We start from the raw sequence: 20,982 nt of genomic DNA on the forward strand, positions 1-20,982 counted from the left end.
CCACCAATCACCTTCATTGCTCTGCTGCCCTCAGCTGGACACTTGCCTTCACTCGATAAAAACATTAACTTTGTGTTTTTTTTGAAACAAAAGATCAGTGCAGCTCCAACAACACTCAAGAAGCTTGACACCATCCAGGACAAAGCTGGCTGCTTGATTCATACCCCCTTCTACAAACATTCACTCCCACCAGCACCAACAAACAGTGGCAGCAGTGCGGAACATCTACATTACAGAAACTCACCAAGGCTCCATACCCATAACCACCACCATCTAGAAGGACAAGAGCAGCAGATACCTGGGAACACCAACATCTGGAGGTTCCCCTCCAAGTCACTCACCATCTTGTCTTGGAAATATATCACTATTCCTTGACAGTTGTGGGTCAAAATTCTGGAACTGCCCCCATAACAGTATTGTGGCAGTTCAAGCAGCCAGCTTATCAGCATCTTCTCAAGGACAACTAAGGATAGGCATTACATTCTAGCCTAGCTAGTGATGTCCACATCCTGTACATTAATTCTTAAAAACTAATATTGTTTAAAAAAGAGACATGCTATCAAAACATTTCATCTTGTACTCAAAGAGGGTTTGCAAGAATACCAATAGTAAAGGAAGCAACAATTCAGGCAATAGGAAAATAGAGTGCTGATTAGTTGGCAAGTTGACTCCGATTGATTTAAATGCTGATATTGAGATGCCAGTGTTGGACTGGGGTAAAAACAGAAAGAAGTCTCACAACACAATTTAAAGTCCAACAGGTTTATTTGTAGCAAATGCCACAAGCTTTCGGAACACGCTGTTCCTTCGTCAGGTGGGTGGGAGTTCTGATCACAAACATGTGCCCTGTTTGTGATCAGAACTCCCACCCACCTGACAAAGGAACAGCGTGTTCCGAAAGCTTGTGGCATTTGCTACAAATAAATCTGTTGGGCTTTAAATTGGTGTTGAGAGGCTTCTTTCTGATAGAAACACTGCCATGAAAATCACACCAGGGAACAGTTAGCTGCAAAGCTGTTGCTCAAACCAGACAGGCCAACTCTGGTGAAGGCCTTGCCATGGGGAATAAAAAAAAGATGCAATGCATGGACATCCTCCTGCTGACTGCATTGAACAGGGCCATCTGTGAACATATGTAGCTTTTAGCAAGTAGTGTTTTTGCTAAATGTATGGCTGGTATCCATTTCACACTTGTGGCATAACAATGATCTCCTTATTGAAATAAGTATCCTTTTGCCCTCACATTTCATCCAACAACTTGAGCTTGTTGTTAAAGCACTGGAGGTAATAAGAAATCAAGCATAGTTATCAACTTTCTCTGTCTTCCAAGCATTTCCTTTTTTTTCCAACCATGGAGACCATTCACTTTACATATTCTTGTTCACAAATGACCCTGCTAAAAATGCTAAAGAAATTGCAGCATGCTGCTGTGCAGAGGGACCTGGGTGTCCGTGTGCAGGAATCTGAAGGAGTTGGTTTGCAGGTGCAGCAGGTAATTAAGGTGGCAAATGGAATTTTGTACTTCATTGTTAGAGGGATGGAGTTTAAAAAAAACAGCAAGATTATGTTGTACTTGTATAAAGTGCTGGTGAGGCCACATCTGGATTACTGTGTACAGTTTTGATCTCCTTACTTGAGAAAGGATGTACTGGCACTGGAGGGGGTGCAGGAGAGATTCACTAGGTTGATTCCAGAATTGAGATGGTTGGCTTATGAAGAGGGACTGAGTAGACTGCAGCTATACTCATTGGAATTAAGAAGAATGAGGGAAGATCTTACAGAAACAAAAGATTGTTGCCTGGATTGGGAGGCATGCCTTATTAAGATAGTTTGAGGGAGCTAGGTCTCTTCTCCCTGGAGAGACAAAGGTTGAGAGGTGACCTGATAGGGGTTTATAAAATGTTGAGAGGAATAGATAGGGTGGATTCTCGGAGGCTATTTCCCAGGGCTGAAATGGTCGCTACGAGAGGACACAGGTTTAAGGTGCTGGGAAGCGAGTACAGAGGAGATGCTAGGGCTAAATTTTTCACTCAGAGGGTGGTGAGTGGAATCAGCTGCCGTCGGTGGTGGTAGAGGCAAACTCAGAGGTCTTTTAAAAGACTTCTGGATGAGTATATGGGATCTAATGGGATTGGGAGTTACAGATAGTTCTATGGCTTGGTAGGTATAGATGTGATCGGTGCAACTTGTGGGCCAAAGGGCCTGTTTGTGCTGTAGTGGTCTATGTTCAATGTTCTATGTTCTATGTTCTATGAGGAAGGGAATAGATAAGATAGAAGCAGGGAACGAGGTGAATCATTTTGGTAGGACAAACTTGAATGCAGATTACAGGGTCAACGGCAAGGTTCTGAACAATGTGGAGGAACAGAAAGATCTTGGGGTTCATATCCACAGATCTCTGAAGATTGCCACTCAAGTGGATAGAGCCATGAAGAAGGCTTATAGCGTGTTAGCATTTATTAACAGGAGGTTTGAGTTTAAGAGCCATGGGGTTATGCTGCAACTATACAGGACCCTGGTGAGACCACATTTGGAATTGTCTGTGCAGTTCTGGTTACCTCGCCATAGGAAGGATGTGGAAGCATTAGAGAGAGTGCAGAGGAGATTTACCAGGATACTGCCTGGTTTGGAGGGTAGGTCTTGAGGAAAGGTTAGGGAGCTGGGGCTTTTCTCTTTAGAGCAGAGGAGGATGAGAGGCGACTCAATAGAGGTTTATAAGATGATGAGAGGGATTGATAGAGTGGACGTGCAGAGAGTATTTCCTTGGGTGGATGTAGCTGTTATTGGGGGCATAACTATAAGGTTCATGGTGGGACATATAGGAGGGATATCCGAGGTAGATTCTTCAGTCAGAGTGGTTGGGGTGTGGAATAGACTGCCTGCTGTGATATTGGAATTGGACACTTCAGGAGCTTTCAAGCGGTTACTATATAGGCACATGGAGCACTCCAGAATGATAGGGAGTGGGATAGCTTGATCTTGAGCTTGGACATAGCTCGGCACAACATCAAGGGCTGAAAGGCCTGTATTGTGCTGTATTGTTCTATGTTCTATGGAAGTTGTTTCCATTGGCAGGTGAAACTAACACTAGGAGTCATAGCCTTAAAATAAGGGGACGCAGATTTAGGACTGAGTTGAGGAGGAACTTCTTCGCACAAAGGGTTGCGAATCTGTGGAATTCCCTGTCCAGTGAAGGTGTTGAGGCTACCACATTGAATGTTTTTAAGGCAAGGATAGATAGATTTTTGAACAGTAAAGGAAGTAAGGGTTTTGGTGAGCGGGTGGGTAAGTGGAGCTCAGTCCACAGAAAGATCAGCCATGATCTTATTGAATGGCAGAGCAGGCTTGAGGAGCCAGATGGCCTATTCTACTCCTAGTTCTTATGTTCTTATTATGTTCTAATGACCCCACTGTTATAGCAAAGCATCCCTCTATTCAGATATGCCACTCACTGTCTGGAATTTCACTCTTCTCAGAGTTTTTTCTTACTTGAGTCTTCCTTCTGGCAGATTAATCTTTAATCCTGACGTTGATTTTTCCAGCCCTCAAATATTTTAAGTCTGAGGACCCAACAATGTTCTTTTCTTCTACTCATAATCTTTTCTCTATGTTCTCAATGAGACAAGATCCTGACTTGTTGCCAAGTTCTTTGCTGTGACGACCTAACTATGCTACAAGTTGTGGATTTTTACACATGAAGAAAAGGCGTGGGGGACGATCTTACCACAGCCAGCCGATTGACGAGATGAGCCGATAAGATCATGCAAGAGTCAAGAAATTAGGTTTGTGCTGGATCCCTCACCTCCTGTGTTCTCACTAGCACGGAATATCCTGCAACGTCAGCATCACACCCATTTCCGGCGTGAGGCTGAATACATTATTTAAATGAAATTTAAATCTCGTTTCCATGTGATTAACTAAATCTGGGACATCATTGTCCAGGTTCATTTGCCTCTGTGGCCTTGCCAGAAGAGATTCTCTCTGGCAAGAATCACAGCTAGCCCCCAGCAACAGGACCAGACATGATGGCTTTGCTGGTAGAATTGGAGGCCATTGAAGTTGTGGGAAAGGGGGATGTCCCTTGGGCAATGCCAGCTTGGCCCCCTGGCAGTGAGAGGGGGCCTGCTCTCAATCTGTACCTGCAATCGGAGATGGGAGGGGTTTGGGGGGGGGGGGGGGGGTGGTGGTGTTGGGGGATTGCAGGGTCGATCGGTCTGGATGGATCGGAATAGACTACAGGACCTCCACGGTAGTGGAGGCGTGTGGAGTGTCTACTTGAGGCCATGGAGGCTAGCTGAGGGAGGCAGCAGCTTTTCTTTACTCACAGCAGAGGGAGCTGTGCATGCGCAATGATGCCCTCTGCTGCTCTCAGCCGGTTTTTAGCCTTACCCCTCGAGACAAGAAACAGTTTTTCCACTCGTGTGTAGGATTGCAGATTTGGGCTCACCAAAAAAAATCATAAACTCTTTCTTTTTCATGCTCATCCTGGACTTAGAACTTTTTTCGTAAGATTGCCCCATTGATTTGTGCACAGATTCAAACCAACAACAAAGGGAGTCTTGCCTGTACAGAGTATGAACAAAGAAAAAAAGAGCCTATAAAGCACTCCAATGACATCACCATTAAATCATGTTATCAGCTCCTAAAGTATTCAAGCCTATAACAGAATGAAACTACAAAACTATTTAAGATCAATCAGTATGGCTCACATATGTATGGTAGAAGTTAGATATATTCACACACTGGGCCCTACCCTTTGCAGAAATGGACATATGCATATACATATCATGCCTTTTTCGACAAAAGCTTGGGGACAGCCATTCCTGATCCATTCCTCTTACAATGCCTTGGCCAGAGTTGACCGGTCTGGTTTGAACTTGAATAAAAGCTTGGCAGTTAACTGTTGCCTGGTGCATTCTCCATGGCAATGCCTCTATCAAACTTAGCAACCAATCAGCACTTTCTTCTCATGCGGCATAAATTGTTGCTCCCTTCTACTTGTGGTATTCTTGTGAACTGTCTAAATGAGTGCAGTTTGAAAAGTTTTGACAGCAGCCCTTTATGTTCAGTAATACTTAAAATCTGTACTACCAAATGACTATTTATAACTAATTCCCTAATCTTGAAACATAGCTGAATCGTGTAAATTGACCAACATAAACATTTGCATCCAAACTTGTCTTCACATTAAAGAGCAGAAAACCTTATCTAGAAATTAGCATTATATAACCATATTTGGAAAGTAAAGGAGAAAATCAATCAATTTAGTTAAAATTGTAGTACAACTACCATATATAGTTATACAACCCTGAAAACACTATAAATATGGGAAGTACAATCAGGTTTTTAGATTCACTCAACTCACTTGAGTGTCTCTCAAGATAAGGTCTATTAGAGCAGATTATTGATGATCTTCTCCTTAACTTAGGTCAGAGGCATCTTGCAAAGTCTTAAATTAGAAATTTAAGCTAAACGTTAGTTTAATAACTGATAGCTATCCTATTTAAATATTTTACTGCAACAATATTTGTATTCTCAACCATAAGATTTTTGTTTTCTGTTTTATTATTATTGCCATTGAATGTCTTCCCAATTATGAAGTGTATGTTCAATTCTTTACTCAACTTCCATGTAGTTTATAATTCATGTTGTCACACAGTTTTCTGTATTGCTAACTCAGTTTCCATACCTACTCCGCCATTCAATACAATCACTGCTGATCTCATTTTGATCTCAACTCCACTTTCCTGCCTGTTCTTCATAGCCTTTAACACATTATCAATGAAAAACCTGTCCATCTCCTCCTTAAATTTACTCAATGCCTGGCATCTTCCGCATTCTGGGGTAGTGAATATACCACTATAACCATTGTGCTACCTAATAAATAACCTCTAATCCCATGTGATCTTACCTTATGTATTTACTTTTAATGCAACATCTTGTCAAATACCTTCTGGAAGTCCAAATATACAGCATTTACAGGATCCCCATTGTCCACTTTGCTTGTTGCATCTTCAAAGAACTCGAGTAAATTAATTAAACGTGACTTACTCTTCACAAAACCCTGCTGACTCAGATAGATTGTGTTTTGACTTTCTAAATGTCTCGTCATTACTTCCTTAATAATGGGTTCTGACAAGTTTTCAATGACAGATGTTAAACTAACTGGCCTATAGGTAGGAAGAAAAAATTGGTCCTGCAAAATGAGTTCAGGGAGTTAGGAAGGCAGCTGAAATGGTTGTATTCTCAGGAATAAGCCCTGTGCCATGTTGTGGTGAGGCAAGAAATAGGAAGGTTGTGCAGCTTAAGAAGTGGTTTGAGAATTGGTTCTGGACGGAGGGCTTTCAGATTTTTAGATCACTGGAATCTCTTCCACAGTAGATTGTATCCGTACAAAAAGGACAGGTTGCACCTTAACTGGAAGGGCACTAACATCCTAGCAGGGGGATCTAATCATGCAGTTGGGGTGGATTTAAACTAATAAGGCAGGAGGATGGGATCCACAACAGTCAGAGACAGTACACAACTGAGTGTGTGGGTCCAGTCAGGCTAAGAGAAATAAAATGTGTACAAAACATGACAGGACAGATAGTCTGAGGTGTGTTTGCTTTAAAGCAAGAAATATGACAGGTAAGGCAGATGAACTTAAAGCTTGGATTACTACATGGAACTATGTTGTGGCAATTACAGAGACTTGGATGAAAGGAGGACAGGACTGGCAGCTTAGCATTTCAGGATTTAGATGCTTCAGGCAACATAAAGATCGTGACAAAAGAGATGGAGGTGTTGCTTTACTGATTAGAGAGAATGTCACAGTTATACAGAGGGAGGACACCTTGGTGGGATCATGCAGTGAGGCCATATGGGTAGAACTCAGGAACAGAAACAGTGCAATCAGGTTGTTGGGGTTGTACTGCAATCCTCCCAACAGCCAGCACGAAGTGGAGGAACAGATACTTTGGCAGATTATGGGAAGATGTAAAAACAACATAGTTGTTGTGATGGGCAGTATTTACTTCCCAAACATAGACTGGGATTTCTTTAGTGCTAGGGCCTTGGATGGGGCAGAGTTTGTTTAGTGTGTCTGAGGATGCTTCTTGAGGCAATATGTAGATAGTCCAACTCTTAGACCTGGTTCTGGTAAATGAGTCCAGACAGATGATTGATGTTTCAGTGTGGTATCATTTTGGGAACAATGATCACAATTCTATAAGTTTCAACTACTTGTTGAAAAGGAAAGTAGTCCCTGAGTGAAAGTACTGAACTGGGGGAGGACTAATTACAACAGTATTAGGAGGAATTAGAGAATGTAGACTGGGGGTGGCCGTTTGAGGGTAAATCTACATCTGATATGTGCGAGTCCTTTAAAAGTCAGTTGTTAACATTTCAAAACAAGTATGTCCCTGTAAAAATGAAGGATGAAGAAGGCAAAATTCAAGAATACTGGATGACAAGAGAGATTGTGAACTTAGTGAAAAATAAGGAGGCATAGATAAATTTCAGAAAATTGAAAATGGATAAGGTTCTTGAGGAATACAAAGGCTTAAATACAAAGGCTTAAAGGCAGGAAAAGGCTTAAATTTAGGAGGGCAAATTTAAGCCTTTGTATTCCTCAAGAACCTTATCCATTTTCAATTTTCTGAAATTTATCTATGCCTCCTTATTTTTCACTAAGTTCACAATCTCTCTTGTCATCCAGTATTCTTGAATTTTGCCTTCTTCATCCTTCATTTTTACAGGGACATACTTGTTTTGAAATGTTAACAACTGACTTTTAAAGGACTCGCACATATCAGATGTAGATTTACCCTCAAACGGCCACCCCCAGTCTACATTCTCTAATTCCTCCTAATACTGTTGTAATTAGTCCTCCCCCAGTTCAGTACTTTCACTCAGGGACTACTTTCCTTTTCAACAAGTAGTTGAAACTTATAGAATTGTGATTATTGTTCCCAAAATGATACCACACTGAAACATCAATCATCTGTCTGGACTCATTTACCAGAACCAGGTCTAAGAGTTGGACTATCTACATATTGCCTCAAGAAGCATCCTCAGACACACTAAACAAACTCTGCCCCATCCAAGGCCCTAGCACTAAAGAAATCCCAGTCTAAAAGGAGACTCCCAAGGCTTTTTGTGTGTAAAAGAATTTGCCTTTTTTATTGAAGTTTGCATTTACAAAGCAGTTACTGAAAATAATTCCACTTTTCTCACCTGTGTGACCAATGGTTCCAGTAACCGTTCTACTGTCACAGTCCGTATTTCCAAGCTTTTGGGATCCCACTTAAGAAGAATAGGTGATGTTGCAGTTGTCATGTTTGGCTGAAACAATAAAATTAGTGTTTTATGAACATACATAAAAAAGCTCCTTTAAAAAAAAATCCAAAACTGTAGATCTATGAAATAATTGATTAACTAGATGGTGAACTGAAGGGCAAATAGTCATTAACCAACTATTGAATGGCAAGAAAAATATTAATTTAAGCATTTGTTCATTGTCAATCATTCTATTCCATGAAATATTTCTGGGAAAATGCACCAAACAATTGAATAATGTTTACAATGACAAAAGTACCAAGGAACCATAGAATCCCTACAGTGCAGAAGGAGGCGACTCAGCCCATCGAGTCTGCATCAAACTTGGAGGCGTATAAAACTAAACGCATGAAACCTGGCCTTAAATTTAGCCTTTTAATCTTATTGAAAAAGACAAGATTCTGAAGGGGTTTGACAAGTAGGCATACAAACTGTTTCCCTTGGCTGGGAAATCTAGAACACAGGGGCACAATCTCAGGATAATAATTATTTACAATTGAGGTGAACAGAAATTTCTTCATTCAAAGGGTTTTGAACCTTTGGAATTCTCTACCCCAGAGAGTTGTGGATGCTTTATCATTGGATATTTTAAGGCCAGGATAGTTAGATCTTTGGTCCCAGGGAATACAGTGATATGGGCAGCAGGCAGGAAAGTGGACATACGACTCAGGGTAAGCCATGATCATACTGAATGGCAAAGTAGCCTGGAAATCTACTTTCACTGTTATTTCTTGTTATGTTCTTAAATTCTAGCATCATTATTGTGAATCTGAACTGCAGGCGCTGTAAAGCCAATAAATCTTTTAGTTCCCAAAATTCAAAGTAGTACTCCAGATATTGACTAACCAAGATTCTGTACAACTCAGGCTTCCTCCTGAGAGAATGTACAACATTCTATTAACATTTCATTTTACTTTATTACAAAGTACTAGCTTTTCTGACTTAAACATACACCCCTAAATTTCCCTGCTCATTCATAGAGCCTGCATACTTGTCATTAAGAAAATATTGCATTTTGACTTGCTTGGATCCAAATTGGATGGTTGCACACATCCCCATGTTAAACTCCGCAAGCCATGATTTTATCTACTCACATAGTCAGTCTATGTCCCTTTCTAACTCCCTGCGCCCAGCTACACAATTTGTTGTGCCTCCTAACCAGGTATTATCTGCAAACTCAGATGTATATTTTTCTATCACGTAATTCAATTCATCTATGTATTTAATTAAAAGGCCATGATGTACATCCTATAACCAGAGACTGTTTCAATACGTTCTCCCTTCTCAACAAATTAACATGTATCCTTTGTCACCCAGAATTAGTAACTATTTCAATTGTACATCATAAATCTTCAGAGGAAGAGTATTAACTGGCTATTTCCTAAAGTCAATAACTAGTTCAGCCATCTTGTTTTCATTCAGTTTAAGGAAACAGGCATTGCAACATTTTACAACTTCACGATTGCATCCCTACAGTTTACTTTGTTATCCCTGATCAGTTCCATGAATACCCTATCAGCATATTTCTGGATTGTTGCATCATCATACTTTGATCAATAATGACTCAAAAGTAAAGGTAATGAAAAATTCAGTATAATGTAAATCAAACAATTAATCCCTTTTAAGTATTCTCCTATGTAACTTTCTTTTACTTTGGTTTACTTAATGTAAATGAAGCTAAGACATGGCAGGACAGCTCAGTCGCGTGAAATACCTATCCTGTAGTACATAGAAAGTTGTGGTTGCTAACAGTGACCTAGATGAGCCATTTACAGGAAGTGTCACTAAGCAGACACAGGGGTCAATTGTGAAGGGACATTGTGGTAGAGTGAGGGACAGGAGATTTAGAAGGGATTTGAGAAAAAATATTTTCACTCTCTGGAATGTACTGCTTGCAAAGGTAGTGGAGGCCAGAAACCTTACAACCTTTAAAAAGCATTTGAATGAGAACCTGAAATATCACAACATTCAAGGATATGGAATAAGTGCTGGAAAATGGGATTAGCATGATTTTTGTGATAGTTATTATTGGTGCAGACTCAATGGCTGACGGATCCTTTCTGCACTGTATGACTTTATAACTCTAAACTGAAGTAAATGGACTAAAGTAATTGTCATTACGGAGATGTGACCAAGGTTGGGAACTGAATATCCAAGGATGTCCGGCATTTAGCACTGCAGCACAGTATTAGCACTACTGCCTCAGTGCCAGGGACCTAGGTTTGATCCCAGTCAGGGGTGAATGTATGACTTCGGTGCTCATTTGACAGTAGTGTCTCTCTCTCTCTCTCTGTCTCTCTCTCTCCTCCCCCCTCCCCGCCCAACCCCTTCCCTAATGTCCCAATCTTATCTCTTAAGATTGATATCCCATCTCCTTTTCCTTTTTGTCCATCCAGAGAATCCATAAAATCGTAGAATCTTTACAGTGCTGAAAGTGGCCATTTTGCATATCGAGTCTGCACCAATTCTCTGAAAGAACATCCCACCCAGGCCCTCCCCTTCACCCTATCCCTGTAACCCAGTACATCTGCCATAGCTAATCCATCTAACCTACACATATTTTGGACACCAAGTGGCAATTTAGACGATCAGACATAGGAGCAGATTTAGGCCACTTGGCCCATCAAGTCTGCTCTGCTGTTCAATCATGACTGATGTTTTTCTCATTCCCATTCTCCCTCCCCAGGGAAATATCTGCACACTGACTGGTGTCTCAGTCATCTCTCTCACTCTCTCTGGGAGATATCTGTACACAGACTGGTGTGTCTCAGTTTCCCCCCCCCACCCCCACCTCTCTCTGTCTCTTTTTCTCAGGGAGATATCTGTACACTGACTGGTGTCTCTTCCCATTTTCCCCATGTCAGTGTGGGTTTCCTCCAGGTGCTCCAGTTTCTGCCCACAGTCTAAAGACGTGCAGGTTAGGTGGACCAGCCATGCTAAATTGGTGTTTCCATTAGTAGAAAAAATGAGAACCAGAGGACACAACCTCAAACTAAAGGGACAATCCTTTAAAACAGAGTTAAGAAGGAATTTCTTCAGCTAGAGAGTTGTAAATCTGTGGAACTCTTTGCCGCAGAAGGTTGTGGAGGCCAGATCATTGAATGTCTTTAAGACAGAGATAGGTAGGTTCTTGATTAATAAGAGGATCGGGGTTATAGGGAAAAGGCAGGAGAATGGGAATGAGAAAAACACCAGCCATGATTGAATGGCAGAGCAGACTTGATGAGTTGAGTGGCCTAAATCTGCTCCTATGTCTTATGATCTAAATGACCACTTAGTGTCCAAAATATGTGTAGGTTAGATGGATTAGCTATGGCAGATGCACTGGGTTACAGGGATAGGGTGAAGGGGAGGGCCTGGGTGGGATGTTCTTTCGGAGAATTGGTGCAGACTCGATATGCCGAACGGCCACTTTCGGTACGATTTTATGGATTCTCCGGATGGACAAAAAGGAAAAGGAGATGGGATAACAATCTTAAAGAGGAGATAAGACCTGGACATTAGAAAGAAAGGATCTTAGATCAAAGCATCAACATGCAAAATAAGTATGGGTGGAGCTAAGGAACAGTAAATATTGGTGGGAGTTGTCGTGTTATTGCAGTGGTAATGTTGGGCATGGCAGATATCAGGACATTTGAACTGCATGTAATGTGGGTAATGTAGCCAACTTCAATTTAAAGCATATACTGGGTTAACTAAGTTGGCACTAGTGCTGTGGAGGGAAAATTCCTGGTATGCATAGGAGATATATTTCTGAAGCAGTACATTGAGAAGGCAACTAGGGAGAGGGGTATGTTGGATTTATTGCTGTGCAATAAGTTAGTTAATAACCTTACTGTCAAGAAGCCTTGGAAATAGTGATCATAACATGAAAGAATTTCACATTAAGTTACAGTATGATATAGTTCATTCTGAAACTAGGGTCATAAATCTGAAAAAAGGAGATTATGAAGGTATGAGGGGAAAATTTATGGATTAGGAAAATACACAAAGATTTGATGTGACACTGGCAATGGCTAATATTTAAATAATGACTACATGTTCCACAACAGATATGCATTCATCTAAGGCACAAAAAAATCAAAGAAAAATGCATATCAACCATTGTCAAAGAAATTAAAGATTGCATTAGATGAAAGGAAATGATTTATAAGAATACCGGAAAAAGTGGTGAGCCTGAGGATTGGAAGCGATTAGAACACAACAAAGGACAATGAAGAAACTGATTAAGAAAAGCAAAGAGAATATGAATGCAAACTAGTGAGGAACATGCAAAGTATAAAAGCTTTGTTTGGAATGTGAAAGGGAAAAAAAAATCAGCTATAACAAATATGGACTCACTACGGGTGGAGCAGGAGAATTTATTGTGGAGAAATGGCAGAGAAACTAAATAGTTACTTTGCATCTGTCTTCACAGAAGAAAATTTCCCAGAAATACTATACAGCAAGAGACTTGTGAAACTGAGGAACAAAATTAAATTAATATTTGTGAAGTAGTACTTGAAAGTTGATCAATCCCCTGAACCAAAAAAGATACATCCCAGAGTATTGAAAGAGGTGGCTATAGAGATAGTGAATGCATCAGTGGTTATCTTTCAAAATTTGGGAAAGGTTCCTGTGGACTGCAAAGTGGCAAATACAACCCTAACTGTTTAAAGGAGAGATGATGTGGAGATGCTGGCAATGGACTGGGGTAGACTCAGTAGGAAACCTGTGTCCTTACACGTAGGCTTTCAGAGCACTGCTCCTTCATCAAATGAGTGCATCTGAAGGAGCAGTGCTCTGACAGTTTGTGATTCCAAATAAACCTGTTGGACTTTAATCTGGGGCTGTGAGACTTCTTACTTTAAGAAGGGAGAGAAGGAAAAACTACAGACCTACTAGTTTGACATCAGTAGTAGGGAAAATGCTAGAATTGATGATAAAAGAATGTGATAACTGAACACTTGGAAATGAATGTCAAAAATTGGGTAGCGTAGACATGGACTTACGTAAATAAAACTGTTTGACCATCTTGAGAGTTTTTTTTTGAGAATGTTACTTGTAGCATTAATAAAATCAGGGGATATGGTGCACTTGGATTTTCAGAAAGCTTTCGATATGGTCCCATCCAGGAGGTTAGCAGATGAGGTTCGGGGAAGTATACTGGTCTGGACTGAGAATTGTTCAACAGACAGAAAGTAGAAATAAATGGATAATTCTCAGGATGGCAAGCTGTTTCTTGTGGCGTACTGCATGCAAGCTGTTCATAATTTATATAAAAGGTTTGAATGTGGGGACCAACTGTAATATTTCCAAATTTACTGATGAAACTAAACTGAGTGGGTTGAGGGAAAGATACAAGGCGGCTTCAAGGGGTTTGGGCAGACTAGTTGAATGGGTTAGAATATGGCAGATGGAATATAATGTGAAAAATAATGAAATTATTCACTTTGGTATGAAAAGCGAAGGTAGAATATTTCTTACATGGCGAGAGATTGGGAGCTACGAGTATCTAAAGAGATCCAGGTGCCCTTGCTCATGGGTCACTAAGCATAAGCATGCAGTGCAACAAGCAATTAGGAAGGCAAATGGTACATTGGTCTTCATTACAAGGGGATGAGAGTACGGGGTAGTACATCTTGCTGCAGTTGTATGGAGCTTCTCTGAGGCCTCACCAGGAGTTTGCGTAACGTTTTGTTCCTCTTATCAAAGAAGGGATATACTTGCAACGAAGGGAGTACAACGAGGGCTCAGCAAATTGATTTCTGGGATGGTGGATTGTTTTATGTATTCCTTAGAATTTCAAAGAATCAGGGGTGGCCTCACTGGGCAACATGGTGATTAATAATGTTGCCTCATAGCGCCAGGGACCCAAGTTCGACTCCAGCCTAAGGCGACTGTCTTGTGTGACGTTTGCATGTTCTCCCTGTATCTGTGTGTGTTTCCTCGGGTGCTCTGGTTTTATCCCACGATCCAAAGATGTGCAGGTTAGGTAGATTGCCATGCTAGATTGCCCCTTAGTATCTAAAGATGTTTAGGTTAGGGGGATTAGCCAGGGTAAATGCACAAGGTTGCAGTGAGGGGGATGCTCTTTCGGAAAGTCGGTGCAGACTTGATGGCCTAGATGCCTTCCTTCTGCACTGTGGGGATTCTATTCTACGGCAAGTACACAAAATTCTTATAAGGTAGATGTAAGAAAGATGTTCCTGGCTGGAACATCTAAAACCAGGGAACAGAATCTCAAGAATAAGGGGTAGGCCATTTAAGACTGAGTTGGCAAAGAATTTCTTCACTCAGAGGGTGGCGAATCTTTGGAATTCTCTCCTTCAGAGGGCTGTGGAAGATCAAGCATTGAGCATATTCAAGACAGAAGTCAATAGTTTTCTGGAGACAATGGCAATATCAGGGGAAGTTAGCATTGTTCCAGCATACAACCTCAACTTTAGTTTCTACACTTTCAGGTCATCATCTTGAGCAACACCTCAAATCTATAAAATTGAATGATGTTCCTCATAATACGACGTCAAAGTGACACTTCGCATTATGCTTTCCTTCTGTAGTCATCATTCCAACCAGCAGAAACCATTTTATATTCGATGATCAAGGACATCTGAGCGGTTGCAGGACATTCTTAAGGGGGAGGGTGAGCAGCCAGAAGCTGTTGCACACATTGGTACCAACAACATAGGTAGGAAATGGGATGAGGTCCTAAAGTATGAATATAGAGAATTAGGCAGAAGGCTAAAGTGCAGCACCTCGAAGATTGTAATTTCTGGACTACTGCCGATACCTCGCGCTAGTGAGAGTAGGAATAGGAAGATTAGGCAGATGAGAGCTGGTGCAAAGGGCAGGGATTTAGATTGTGGATCACTGGAATTTCTTCTGGGGAAGGGGTGACCTGTTCAAGAGTGATGGATTACATCCGAACTGAAGGGGGACTAATATCCTGGTGGGAAGATTTGATAGAGCTACTCGGGAGGATTTAAAATAGTTTGGCAGGGGGTTGGGACCCAAAGCAGTAGGGAGAGTGAAGGTGGTTGAGGACAGCACAGATTTCAATGCAAGAGGCTTCATGGTCAAGGCAGATGAACTCAGGGCATGAATGGATACATGGGACTGCATTAGCACACTTTTGAAAGCTTTCCACTTACCAGCTGTCCCTTTGCCTGCCAATAGACACCCCCAATTAACTTTTGAAAGTTCCTGTCTTATACTACTGGGTGGCATGGTAGCACAGTGATTAGCACTGCTGTGTCACAGAGCCAGGGACCCAGGTTTGACTCCAGCCTTGGGTGACTCTTGTCTAGAGTTTGCACATTCTCTCTGTGAGGGTTTCCTCCGAGTGTTCTGCTCTTCTCTCAAAGTCCAAAGATGGTTGGACTTTGGTTGACAGGCCAAGCTAAATTGACTCTTAGGGCCCTATTTTATCATTTTGATTCTAAGTGGTGAGTGGACTTGAAACTGAGTGTTTCAGATCAGACTTTTAGACCCATCCTGAGGTGCTCCCATACACATTCTGCCTGCAAAAATATCAATGATTCTGAATCGCGCTGTACAAGCCTGTGGATGGGGCTTAACATGCCCAAAATCCTGCAGTTCTGATCGGTATCTCCAACTGCCCCTGGTGTAAAAGTAATTGGGTAGGTGTCCAAATAAATAACTAAAAATCAGTTGGGTTTGTTTTCCCAAACTCAATTGCTTAACAAAGCTGTTTGGTAAATTGCACATGTTAACAAAGAACAAAAACAGCCCGGGAAATGGGCCCTTCAGCCCAACGAGCCCACGCCATCATTTTAACATTACCAGTCCCCCCTCCACCCATGACCCTTATCTATGCTTATGGCATTCCACATTGAGGGAAGCTCATTTAGGGACAATTTATTACCTCCAATCAGCCTAACAGCACATCTTTGGGGTGCGGGAGGAAACCAGAGCACCCGGAGAAAACCCACGCAAACACGGGGAGAATGCGCAAACTCCCACAGGCACCGGCCCAAATCCATGTGTCTGCACAGCAAACAGTGATTGTCACTGAGCTGTCGTGTTGCCCAGCATCTGGTCCAGTTTAAGCGCACACTAACGACATGAAACACTAGGCTACTCTTGAACAACCCTAGTATGACCCATCGCGTGTATGCCCCTCGTTGGACAACAAGGCGGACCGACTTAAAACCTGTGAATTAAAGAGAAAACCATTAGTATCATTCCACATCCTTATACATTACCAGGGATGTCCCAATGCTAATGAACCTTATTTAAATCAATCTCCTATATCCTCCCATCTCCAACCCACTCATGTGCCTGTCTAAGTAACCTCTTAAACAACTCCAGCGTGCCTGCCTCCACCACCTTACTTGGCAGAGCATTCCATACCCCCACTACCCTCTGTGTGATAAACCTCCCTCTAATATCTGTGTTATACCTCTCCCCCCTCACCCTAAGCCCATGGCCCCTCGTACTGTGTCTCTCTAACACAGAAAATAGCTTACCACTGTTTATCTATACCCTTCATAAATCTTATATACCTCTATTAGGTTCCCCCCAAGTCGCCATCTTTCAAGGGAAAACAGCCCCAATTTGCTCAAGCTTTCGTCATAACCCAGTCCTTCCATACCAGGCAACATCCTGGTAAACCTCCTCTGCACTCTCTCCAGAGTCTCCACGTCCTTCCGGCAGTAAGGTGAACAGAACTGAACGCAGTACTCCAAATGTGGCCTAACCAACGTTCTATACAACTGCAACATTAGACTCCAGCTCTTATACTCTATCCCCCTTCCTATAAAGGGCTAACACACCATAAGCTTTCTTCACAACCTTCTCCACGTGTACTGCCACCTTCAAAGATTTGTGCACTTGCACCCCCGGGTCCCGCTGCGTTTCTATACGCTTTATAAGTTTACCCTTTATCATACAACTCCCCCCTACATTATTCCAGCCAAAATGCATCACCTCACATTTATCAGGATTAAACTCCATTTGCCATATATCTGCCCAATATGCCAGCCTTTCTATATCCTGTTGTATTGTCAGACACTGCTCCTCACTGCCTGCCAATCCAGCCATCTTGGTGTCATCAGCAAATTTGCTGATCACACCACTTACTCCCTCTTCCAAGTCATTTATATATACTACAAAAAGAAGAGGTCCCAGTACTGAGCCCTGCGGCACACCACTAGTGACAGACCTCCAGCTAGAAAAGGACCCTTCCACTACTACTCTGTCTCCTCTTAGCAAGCCAGTTCTCAACCCATCTAGATACCTGGCCTTGTATCCCACGAGCCTTAATCTTTGCGACCAACCTACCATGAGGGACTTTGTCAAACGCCTTACTGAAATCCATATAGACGACATCAACGGCTCGTCCTTCGTCAACCGTTTTTGTCACCTCCTCAAAAAATTCTACCAGATTCGTAAGGCAAGACTTCCCCTTTACAAAGCCATGCTGTGTATCCCTAATGAGATCGCAATGCTCTAAGTGCTCATACATCCTATTCCTAAGAATCCTCTCCATCAAGGGTTGTGTGTGAAAATAAAATAGGAGTTACTTTTGTAAACATGATGCATCATTTTCTGGTAGAACAATTGGATAAGGAAGTAGAACAGTCAGAATGGATGAATAAAAGCAAAAGCTGTCTTTGATCTAGTGTTCTTGAACAGTAGGGAAAAAGAGACACAATAGCGAAGTGGAAAAGGAGCACTGTTAACAAATGCCAACCAACCTGGTCTGATACAAAGTATACTTTTGCTGTATAACCAGCTTGTGTTTTCTACTTTGACTAAAATTCACCATATCCACCATCCTATGATCCTGAGTTCCAGAGTTAAAAAGATAATTCTCTTTTTATAAACTTCTAAGAATACTAATTAGTTTTAAGAATCCAGCTGCAGTAACCCAACTTCATCTGCACCCAAATAGTTTGCAGAAAAATGGTCAAATAGAATCCAGAAAAATGAAAAAAAATTAATCATAGTTTTAGTTTGCTGTTAGTTTTAGTTTATAAATCCCACAAGTAAACACTTAGATCCAATTATTCTACTGGATCTCAATTCAATGGTTGCTTTAAAAAAAACTTCCATATACAGCTATTGCTCCTGGTCAGTTTTCTTTTAAGTGCAGTTCTTTCTACTCCTTTAGTCTGCCATGTAGCAATCCCTACCCAATAAAACAGACTAGTTGTTGTTTTCAGGTTTCTGCCAATATTTTCAATATCCATCAAAATGCACAGGCTAATTCACCACCTCATTTCTCTCGTCCTCTCATTTCGCTGGGCGCTTGCTGTACTGCATCTGAACTCAAAGTGCATCAATGCACCAACCTGTTTCACTAAATCTCTTGATAGAAACCAGCTTCTCAACATCAAATGAATCTGGTTTCTACATCTTACAGGTGGTTGGACTCACTCTCATTTCTTTCAGACTGATGTCATGGCTTGAGATGCAATCTGACATTTTAATGCAGCAATCAACTCAAAACATAAAGGATCAACACACATTTGATTATAAGGAATGGCCAAGTTTAAACCAAGGCTACAAATTTTTAAAATACAAGCTTAATTAGTCAATCATTCAAACAAAAATATTGCCAGTAGCAACTTGGATCAAAAGCTGGTTCAAATAAAACGACTATGAAGAAATTATTTTATTTGAACCATCCAATTTGGCATAATTAATATCTTCAGTTGGTGAATTTGTAAAATAGTCATTTTCCTTCTGGAAAAATGGTTTTCTTTCAATTGAATTTGCAATTCAAGTTTCACAGACATGCAGTTGCAACATGCTTCTACACTGTCTGTGCTGGCTGACAATTCAAATAAACATTAAAATGTGTTTTTTTTTAAATGGACTGAGTTTGCTGCCATAAGTTGGTGGCTGCAGATGTATAAATGCACATGCGCGGCACGGTGGCACAGTGCTTAGCACTGTTGCCTCAGAGTGCCAGGGACACGGGTTCAATTCTGGCCTTGGGTCATCGTTTGTGTGGAGTTTGCACGTTTTCCCTGTGTGCGTTTCCTCTGCGTGCTCCGGTTTCCTCCCAAACATCCAAAGATGTGCTGATTAGATGAATTGACCATGCTAAATTCTCCTTCAGTGTACCCGAACGAGCACCAGAGTTTGGCGACTAGGGGATTTTCACAGGAACTTCATTGCAGATTGAAAGTAAGCCTTACTTGTGACTAATAAATAAATTTGAACTTTTAACTTGATATCTATTCTGAAATTCTTCATTTTAAAAGGTAGAAATGGAAAAAACAGAAAAGTTAACACCCATTTTGCTGAAGGTTACAATAATTCATCAAGTTACATAGCTAGTTAGCCCATTGTACCTGTGCTATAAAAAAAACTTCTACTGTGTTAATGATAAAAGAAAAAACATGATTTACTTCTCAGACAACTTACACTTAAACCGTTGAACAGAGTGTGTCTTTTCTACTTCTAACCACAAGTAAAACCCAAATTTCATTACATTACTTGGTCTCTTAAACAGACATCAATTTTCTGAAGCTAATCCAAAATGTTCCACAGCTCACACGAGTTTCCAGTTTTTTTTTGTTTCTCAATACTATTTTCCACCATGAGAATTTTCTTACAACTTCAGATAGTACAATCCTTCAGCTGTGTTTTAAATTCCTCACAAACCCAGTCTTCAAACTGAATGCAAGATCCTGCTCACATTCCACGTGGTGAATGATAAAGCCAAGCCTGGCTACCATCCATCCTTCTGCTCTCCAGCTCCCTGTGGGCTGCAGATCACCCAAGACAAAACTGCAGCTCCCATTTCTGATATTTCCTTTGTGGAGAAGCCTTCAATGTGGTCACAAAATGATCTCTTCTATTCCCTTCTCCATCTCAACTGGAAACATATCATCTTTGTATCCAAATAGAAATGTTAATCAACTAGCCTGATCACCACTGTCTTTCATCATAGAAAAAAATGGGACAGATTGGTAACCAAGAAGGTGGATGAGGACAGTGCAGCTGATGTTGTCCACATGGACTTTAGCAAGGTCTTTGACAAGGCATTGCATGGTAGGTTGTTGCACAAGGTTAAATCTCATGGGATCCAGGGTGAGGTAGCTAAATAGGTATGAAATTGGCTTGATGATAGAAGCCAGAGGGTGGTTGCAGAGGGTTGTTTTCCAAAATGAAGACCTGTGACCAGTGGTGTGCCTCAGGGATTGATGCTCGTCCACTGTTATTTGTTATTTATATTAACGATTTGGATGACAATATAGGAGGCATGGTTAGTAAGTTTGCAGATGACACCAAGGTTGATGGCATAGGGGACATGAAGGTTATCTCAGATTGCAATAGGATCTTGATCAATTGGGCCAGTGAGCTGACAAATGGCAGATGGAGTTTAATTTAGATAAGTGCAAGGTGATGCATTTTGATAGATTGAATCAGGTCAGGACTTACTCAGCTAATGGGGAGTTGGGGAGAGTTACAGGACAAAGATCTAGGGATACAGGTTCATAGCTCCTTGAAAGTGGAATCACAGGTGAACAGTAGTGAAAAAGGCATTCAACATGCTTGGTTTCATTGGTCAGAAGATTGAATAGAGAAGTTGGGACATCTTGTTGATATTGAACAAGACATTGGAAAGGCCACACTTGGAATACTGTGTATAGTTCTAGTCACCCTATTATAGAAAGGATATTATTAAACTAGAAAGAGTGCAGA

The 20,982-nt window shown here is 41.2% G+C and overlaps 1 protein-coding gene across 1 annotated transcript in view; it reads right to left on the reverse strand.

Annotated features, from left to right (window-relative positions):
* Positions 1–20,982, reverse strand: part of ctnna2 (catenin (cadherin-associated protein), alpha 2) — a 1,308,817-nt gene that overhangs the window by 1,225,161 nt on the left and 62,674 nt on the right. Inside the window, exon 2 of the mRNA XM_080195424.1 lies at positions 8,218–8,325. Coding sequence (XP_080051550.1) covers positions 8,218–8,319 — 102 coding nt within the window. The 5' untranslated portion in view covers positions 8,320–8,325. The remainder of the gene's footprint in view (positions 1–8,217; positions 8,326–20,982) is intronic.

Source organism: Carcharhinus amblyrhynchos, chromosome 1 (assembly GCF_965287045.1).
Source record: "Carcharhinus amblyrhynchos chromosome 1, sCarAmb.v2.hapA, whole genome shotgun sequence".
In the NCBI taxonomy this organism is placed as follows: Eukaryota; Metazoa; Chordata; class Chondrichthyes; order Carcharhiniformes; family Carcharhinidae; genus Carcharhinus; species Carcharhinus amblyrhynchos.